This window comes from Dermacentor andersoni, chromosome 6, assembly GCF_023375885.2.
Source record: "Dermacentor andersoni chromosome 6, qqDerAnde1_hic_scaffold, whole genome shotgun sequence".
Taxonomy (NCBI): domain Eukaryota; kingdom Metazoa; phylum Arthropoda; class Arachnida; order Ixodida; family Ixodidae; genus Dermacentor; species Dermacentor andersoni.
In genome coordinates this window covers 23,717,703-23,726,702 of record NC_092819.1, presented here as the reverse complement: position 1 = coordinate 23,726,702, position 9,000 = coordinate 23,717,703, and the positions used below count along the sequence as shown (strand labels likewise).

General features: G+C 44.0%; 1 protein-coding gene across 2 annotated transcripts in view; it reads right to left on the bottom strand.

Moving 5' to 3' along the window:
* Positions 1 to 5,645: 5,645 nt before the first annotated feature.
* The window catches only part of LOC126521393 (protein DOP1A), a 60,595-nt gene continuing 57,240 nt past the window's right edge, over positions 5,646 to 9,000 (bottom strand). For both annotated transcript variants that reach the window (XM_050170083.3, XM_050170084.3), the window contains 2 exons: positions 8,846 to 8,981; positions 5,646 to 7,601 (listed from right to left, as the gene is read on the bottom strand). In XM_050170083.3, coding sequence (XP_050026040.1) covers positions 7,278 to 7,601; positions 8,846 to 8,981 — 460 coding nt within the window. In that variant the 3' untranslated portion in view covers positions 5,646 to 7,277. The remainder of the gene's footprint in view (positions 7,602 to 8,845; positions 8,982 to 9,000) is intronic.

Below are 9,000 nucleotides of genomic sequence, written 5' to 3'. Positions count from 1 at the left end.
CGCACCAACCGCGAAGGCCGATGCCGCTATCATGTAGTCAAGCCTAGAAACGCCAACTCCTTGCGGTACAAATGTATGGAAGCCTCACTAACACATTTATCCGGCCCTAATCTCGCGATTTCTAAAGCTTCGATTACTTCACGCTCTTTCTTATCCTTTGCGCGTCCGACAATCTTAGTCCTGCCGAAAAGTGGAGCACAAGCTTTGCCGTCATGCCTGCAGGTCTTGCAATGCTTAGGAAGATGCTGTCCTCTAGATTCATCTAGTGAATTGGCATGTTCTAATAATCTAATATTAATGCAGCAGCCTGTTTGTCCAACGTACACGTTGCCACAACTCAGCGGAATCTCATAGATGACATTCGCTCTACAAGGCACAAACTTGTTCCTGTGGTTAGTGCTGCATTCGATTTTCTTTTTCCTATCAGGTCTAGCTAAATTGCACAGACTGGACAGCTTACAAGGTGCCGAAAAGAGAACCTGTATGCCGAATTTAACTGACTTGTTTAGTTCACCAAGGGCACCAGGCGAAACCATTATATGTATCAAACATAAATAAACAAAAAAATCGAGGGCTCAGTAATTATTTGAGACACTCTGAGTAAGCTAGAAGCATTAAAACTTTGCGACAAAGTCCACTTAAGCTGCGCCCATTCCTTCCAAGTATAAAGTTTGTGAAATGCAGAGTACTCTTGGGAATTTGGGAAAAGTTGCTGATAACGGCAGCCTAACACTTTCAAACAATGTATTTGATCAACATACGTACAACATTGCACACAAACTTGGGCTAGCGTTCCACATATTCCACATATATTTGCAAAATTTGACCTCAGTTGTAATTGTAATTATGCCAGGGCAGCACCATAGAGCAGCACTATAAGTTTTATGCCGTTCGTTAAACCTAGTAATTATGGTACAGACCATTGAATATGTAATGTATTGTGAAAAGGCACATTTAACCCACCTTCTTGAAACATTTCCTACACATTACACATACTGTGCCGCTAATTTTCCCGAGATATGAATAAGGTGCCTTGTTTAGTTCACCGAAGACACTGAAGAAACAAACTGTGATCCTTGTATGACAAACGAAAATAAGGGGGGAAAAAAGAGGGTTCAGTAATTATTTACCAAGTTGGGTTTAAAGCACGTAAATGAAACTTTTGCATAACATTACTCTAAAAATTAGACCTATTCTCATGGAATTTGAAGTTTGTACCTCATTCCATTGTTGGAGGAGTCTCGGAAACATTTGAGGTAACGACAGTATAACACCTTGGAACGCTTGAATAAGTAATTTTATACAAAGGCTGCAATGAATCCACATAGATCAAACATTTATCGCTCGTCCCACAGAACAAAATTTCTACTTTGGCGAAATAAAAACACTGTGAATAACATAGTTCACCAAGGAAACCAGGAAAGGCAACTAAATTCCTTGTGTAATACATAAATGTTGGGAGAAAGTTAGTATTTGGCAAATATTTTCAAAGCACATAAGTAACCTACACAGTTCAAACTTTCCGTATATATGACCCAATAAAGTGGCCCCCATTTCTTAAAAATATGAACTCTCTACCTTTTTTCTTATGTTGAAACAGCCTAAAAACAACATTACCAGATGTCAGAAGTGACACAAGCCAATAGAAAAAATTCAAGGCTGTGTTGTTATGGCTCTCCATGTTTGACAGCGTTTTCTTGTTAATGCATGAAGGACAAAAGAAGAATACAACAAAAAAATGCAGAAAGACTGCACAGGACAACTGCCAAAATTATTGGCCACCAATTCACTCAACTGTCGACATTAATGAGGATAGTTTTCACCAACGTATCTAGGATAAGCGGCAATTCGACGGCCTCTGGTCACATATACAGGGCGTTTCACGTAATTTCACGTACGCTTCACAACAGCAACCTAGAAGGAAACAATTTCACCGACAATTACGATACTCTCTAATGAAAAATGAGTGCAGCTGTATACGAGTTTTCATTTCGCAATATATTGGCTGGTGCGGACAATTGATCTCGTGCGGCATGTTGCAAACGAAGCAGAGAGTAGCATGACTGCCTCGCTAATCGCGACACGTGGGCGTGATTCACAGCAGCCACCGCAGAGAGACCTCCGCTCATGTAGCACTTTGTTTCCTTACAAACGACGAGTGCTACTCTGGCACAATCGTGTAGCCATTGTTGCCACAAGGCACGTCGTGTGTGGCACTATGTTTTTCTTCTCACGCTTTCGCCATATCCTCCTGCTCTCTTCACTCTCGCAGTCTTTCATCCGCCCTCTGTGTTTGCTCTTTCGTCCTTTTGCTGCACTCCTTCGCTCGGTTACGAGGGCGCCGAGGGGAGATGCTGATGCTCACCGCAGGAACGGGTGCCTAAGAGCTGCGCTCTAAAAGAAATTTCATTTCAGTAATCCTGTAACAGAGTAATCTCGGGAGGTATGTAGGGAGGGCTACGTGAAGATAAGCTGATGTGCAACCACCGACACGAACTGCATGACGACCAAGACTGCATCATTCTGGCCATTTCAAAAATTTTCTAATTTCTTGAATTTTACGAAGGAAGAATTCATCACCATTTAATCAGCAATGGTAATTCCTGTCTCTTCTGCCTTATCAATTTTGTTTTTAGTTTACTTATAGAGCATTCCCTGGCTCTTTTTAAACCTGGGACCTCTAGAATTATAAATCCATGAATAATTTAAAGGCATAGCCTTATTTTGTAATGACTTCATTTTTCATTGTTTTGGCCCCTTCTCATTGGTTCACACACAGCCTCTGTGCAATTAGCAGGATCGGCCACTTGCTGTCTTTTGGCCACATTAGGTTATGACAGAGGCAACATTACACGACACCACCAGCCAGTACAGAGCTCAATAATGGCCATTGTTGCATAACTTGCAGAAAGCATTTGGCTATGAGCATAAGTTTTACATGGCTCCTCACTTCACATAGCAACATCTGGTGAATCTAGAAAACTTGACTACCCAGTAAGGCCATATCCACACACAAGAGCATGTGGTTCCAAAGAATGGTCACCAGTTCTATTTATATTAGTAGTAGTAGATTCTGCATTTATTTTAACTAAGTCGCTTGTAAAAATAATTTGCCTGTTTCATATGTTAACACTTGCTGGCTTCTGGCCTTTTTCTTTTAACTCCCTCTCCCTACCTTTGCCTCTTTGTATTGTCAAGTTTCTGGGTGGCCTGGGCTAAAGCATTCATATAGATATGCAACTTTGGGCAAATTGAAACATTAACTTCATGTGTCAAGTTTTAAGAAGTCGACATGCTTGCTAAAAAATTGACGTTATAAATCAACATAGTGTGGCAAGACTGGGTTCGGTGGCCTGGGTCACCAATTTGTGGGAGGCTGTGCGACGAGGTAGCAGTGCCATGACCTCTGGAGCACCTGCACGCAAGCCCTCTTCGCTGGCTTTGGAGGAGATAGTCGCACCGCTACAGGGCCCCCCTCCTAGTGCGAAGCGCGATTGAAATAAAGTCCAATGATAAAGTCCAGGTAAAGCGTGCAGATGGTGTCGTCGTTCGTAGTGTTGGGTTCATGCAATCCGTGAGAGATTTACCAGGCAGCACCAGCAACGTAGGTTGTGAGCAAGGCGCAGCCACAGTGATACACCAACTGCAAAATAGCGACCTGCGGCAGGTTCTCGTATGCACCCGGGCCTGTAAAAGTCGGAGCTCCAAAAGTAGACCGTCTGGCAGCTTGGGACTTTCATGGAGATATCGCAAGTGTTGGTCACTCATGTTGATGTAGAAGTGATTCTCGAGCTAAGAAACCAGAGATGGCAGAGCTGCTCGTGCGAAATTTCGGTGGGCCATGCATCTGCAGAAGGTATGAGCTCAGAATGGAAGGCTCGCCTGCTGCTGCTTGCAGCAAAATCTCAAATGCCGAAAGCATTAGGGTTGCGGTGTTCGCTGAATGCATTGGGAAGGTTGTGCTTGTGGCATTGCCATGCCTGTGAGGGTGGAATTTGCCTAGTGGAGTCGGTGAGAGAGCTTCATATCGGTTATGAGTGAGGTACCCCGAATGGAAAGCAGACAGCTTACGAGAACATCCAAGGAAGGAGAGTGGCGGGACATAGAACAGCTGAAGTGCTTACATTTGACCCAGTGAATTCCTTGGAAAGAATCGTTGCACAGCTGCCTCTAAGCTGGGCAGGAGGCTCATGAACCGAGTAGAGGTCTGATGCTGGGGCTGGCACTTGCCGACGATTGTCACGAGTGTACGCAGGTGATGCGAGACGACAAGACGTGGAACGATGCGACGGTTCAAATGGTAAGAGCTGTTGTGAGTGCTCAAGGTGAGGTAGTGAGCAAGGACGGCTGCCCGCAAGTCCGCATAGAAATTGGGGCTGGGCAACTGGAGCTTGGAACGCAGCCAGAGCCTAGAACCTTGTTGAGAAGGAAGTGGCTGTCCAGCTTGGTGAATCAGATGTCCAGCATGTCGATGTAGATTTCCCAGACACCCTACAACCACGGGACGTCTGCCGGACCACCGAGGTGACATCACTCACCATAGTAGCGTCTGTGCTGACACTGCACATGGCTGGGCTCGGTCGTCCGGTTCACCAATTTGTGGGAGGCAGTGCGAGGAGGTATCACCATTGCCATGGTTTTTTAAATGTGCAAGCCATGGTGCCATGGGATCTCTGGAGCAGTCAACACTGCGGTTGCTCAGGTCGCAAGCGCTAGTGTGTTCTATCCTCGCATCACCTGCACGTGAGCCCTTCGCCGGCTTCAGAGGCGATAGTCGCGCCGTTACAATAGTATTGCTTCTAGCATTCAGTGAAGTCCAACTTCTAACAAATTTCATAATTCAGTGGTTGCCAGGGGGTAGCATTCTTGTATTTAACCTATATTGGAATAGGCAAATCAGAGTTTGCCCCATGCTAAAGTACCCGCTTTAAAGGGCCCCTCACCAGGTCGGGTCATCGCTAAGCGCTGCAGAAAGGTCTGGTATTTCAAACCGAACGCTATTTTTCCTTCTCATGGCCGCCACGCTCTAAGCCTGAAGATGACGTACTCGCGTCCCTGTGCCTACGTACTTGAGTCCATAGTGCGACGTCGCTCGTGACAAGAGACTTCGAGAATAATTCAAGGCATCTGTTTTGTGTGAACTGTTGCTTGAATTGACGAATTGAAGTTTAGAGAAATAATAAAACACACAAACGAGTGTTTTTTCTGCTTTACTTTGCACAGAAGCAAGAGATTCACTTCCGCTTCGTCTGCTTGTTCCCACGGTCGTGCGGTCACATGCGCAGGTACCAAAACTATGCCATTTTCTACAGTGTTGCAGCGCGTGATCATGCTCTGCGATCCACTTGTTCTGCCTCAGTATTCATGTAGCACTACACCACTGGTCATGTGTCCTTGCGCACAGCGTGAAATGATAACTCGCGGGCAACGTTGCCAGTGGAAATGCGCATCGCTCAAAAAAAAAAAAAAAAAAAAAGACTGTCCCAGGAGAAAGCCAGGAAAAAAAGTAAGGGGGGGGGGGGGGGGGGGGGGGTGACACAAGTGCTGCATGACCCTTGAGGTCCGGCACTGGCTATAAATGAGCCGCCTTGAAAAATGTTTGCGGCAGGACGCTCCCTTGAGGACAACACGTAACAACTTCCAGCTTGTAACCAAAATTTGCTATGGGGCCTGGTGAGGCGCCCTTTAATGCTCGCGCAACATCAACAATAGACACCCAAAGTGTCCTGCACAAAATGAAACAATGAAGCTCTGCAAATATATTTTACAAAATAGACATTTTCCAGCAATGCTTTTACAATGCTAATAAAAGTAGCTCATTTGCTGTTTATTTTATGTATATATTTACTTCAACCATACTCACGCAAGAGCTCTGCCATATTGCAGAAGAGAATTATCTTGCCACACAGCAGCTTAACATGCACATATGTAACAAGCTAAAATGTTAGGGACATCACAATGCTAGAACCAGCAGGCATGGGACAGTCTACACTGCATCACTTGGTCATGTTACAACATTTTATACATATACAATATCAATAATTCACTAGGAAAAGGTTTAGCAAATGGCTGATGTTTGAGCTTGATTAAGAAAGCAGGCATTCATAGAAAGCCAGTCATCACCAAGGTCTTATAAAGTGCTGCATAGTTTATCTGATGCAAAGTACATACTCTATGCCATTATCACAATTGGGCAGAATAGAAAGTCACATTATTTAAACTTACAGGTACATCATATTAAAGGGACACTAAAAGCAAATACTAAATTGACGTGGACTGTTTAAGTACCTTTCCAGAAACCTCACAGCGCTTGTTTCTTGCCAAGAAAAGACTTAGTTTACGAGAAAATTGTATCTTAAGGGTCCAAATACCTTTTTCGAAATTCAAATCTCAGCACGTGCAACGTTGCATACGACGTTGCATACGCCATCGCCGCCTTTTGCCGCCGTCGATGAGTAAAACAGTGCCTGAGAGACAGAGCTGCAAATTAGCTGCTGCAGCTGCTTTTTGGTCAAGTGGCGTAGACCGTTCGGGCATCCCTCGACATTGCATGGAACTCTTTGCTACTTGCAGTTTTTGAGAGTTTCAAGAGCCAGCAAAACCAGCGCAGCACTAGGTGATCAGGAAGTACTGAAACTCGAAAATGTGGGCGGTGCAGAGTCGAGTGGAAACTAAACATTTCGACAACCCTAGTTGCTGTCAATAGTAATTTCAAAGAGTTTTTTCTAAACATGAAATGGAACTGGACAAGTGGCTTTTTATGTCATCTTATAATGCAATACGAGGATGTTTTTTGCAATGAGTAGTTGAATACTAGTGACAGAATTTAACTGAGGGGTGCTTTCGTCATCAGGCAAGTGCTTGAATGTCCCGAGGAGTCTAATCGTGTCCTGCATTTACCTCGCTTTCTCGATTATTAAGGCTCTGTTTGCAATAATATTGACATCTTAAATTCTCGAGCACTCATTTATCACTTTAGCTTAGTATTTGCATTTAGTGTCCCTTAACGATAAAAATATTCCCGTCACCTCTCGCACAGCTCATATATCCCACTGCAAGGCATTGTCACATTCAATAGCAGCAATATATTTAATATATACAGTATAAAATTTACGCAAATGGAACATGAAAGTAATTACTATCTGACTAGCTCAGGTGAAACTCGCACTCGTGGACCCTAGAAAGCTAGCCGGAGTGGTAAAAAAAAGTAGGAAAAAGATGGTGGTCTACACTGGGATGAATAATTACGCCGCACAATTGGTGTCCTGCTGGCGGTCTCACGATAGGCGCGGCTCCAGGAAATCAAGTTCGAGAATGTGCTCCACGCACTGCAGTGTTGTCTGAAAGACAGCGTCTTCTGCTGCCGGCACTGCAGCTCCCTGTGCCATGGTCACAAGCTCGGGGGCCGACCGAGACTTGGACAGCTCGCTGGAGCGAGCATTGGATGCACTGTTCTCAAAGGCACACTGAACGTCAACAGCATTGTTAGACCCGTTGACAAGGCTGTTGAAGAAACCCTGGAGGTCGTAGAATGACTTGATCGAGGTCAGGCTGAGCAGCGGTCGCCCACTTTTGTGGTGAAGGGTCTCGTTATTTGGATTCTGCAAACAGTGATGTGAAATATTAGCATGTCATAAGAACCTCTATAGCAATTAATGCACATTATAGCTGCATCAAATTATTTGAAGAGAGGTTTGACCTTCCAGATACAGAAAAAAAAGGAATGATCAGTTTTCTGCCATTGTGGAGTTCTCCATGGAAACAGCAAAGCATTCAATGCTAGAAACTTGCTGCGGCATTGATGTTGGGGCTTTGATTAATTGGCATCTAATACAAAAAACTTCGTTAAGAATTAATCCTATTAACCCTTTAATGATGGGGCCTGTAAATACATGAAATAGAGAATAAGCATAACACTTTTCCAGCAATAGGAGAGTTAACACCACCCATAAAACTGGAAGTAGGTTTCGTCCCAAGCCACCTAGGCTTTCGTTTAAAACTTGTGCAGACAGCTCTCGTTATGTGTAAACCATAGATGTACTTTACATTGCATTTCATAGTGTTACATTATGTGTGTGATACCACTGTAGTCAGATCTTACACTGGTCTGCCTCCTTCGATTGTGATCACAATAGAATTGAGCCTTGTGCCAAACTTCTTCGTCCTCATCCTGTGTTCCTGCTTTGATCCAACAAATGATACTTGCTGCCTGTCGTTCACTGTCGGTTGAAGAAATTTAGCCAGAATCTCCGTACTCAGTCCCGAAGCTCGGCAAGAAAAATATGTTTCCTCTGGTGTGAACACTCATTCATAATGGTTTAACTGTCTTTCAGTTCTATCAAGCCACACACGAGTTCTATTCTGTCACTTCAATACATAGCTGCATAAAATTAAGAACCAGCCTATATTGTCTATAACTCAATCATCATGTCTTCAGTGATGAAGCATTTTCTATATATAGCACCAAAGCCATCACAAATCTTTACCACTGAATACAGAGGAAACCCTACCTGATCTGAATACTGTGTCCCCCTTTGTGCTCTCAGAGTTAAATCCTAACAAAGTTCAGCAGCTGGAACGGACATGCACAAGGCCTCTAATAAATGTACTATCACTACAAAACAATGATTATCATCAATTGTATGCAGTCCTTCTTAATGCTCTGTGCTCAGTAATTTCCTGTCAGGAACACTATGCAATGCTGGGAGTGGCATGCAGCATTCAGGAAATGCACACAATACTGACAACAAAAAATGTGCTGCGAAATTATACCATAAAGGCTGTACAGTTACTACAAGAGAGCTAAATTTGCTTGTACAGAGTTCTATGCAAGCACCAAACTTACATTCTTGTTCATGAGTGCAGCGAGCCGGACAATGTGCGGCACAAACTCGTGCTGGCCCTGAGGCAGTGACTCCTGCTGTGACTGGGTGCCATCAGACGACAGTGGAGCATTGTCGCCAATAAATGCCCACCGATACCTGCCACAGCATGCAAAGT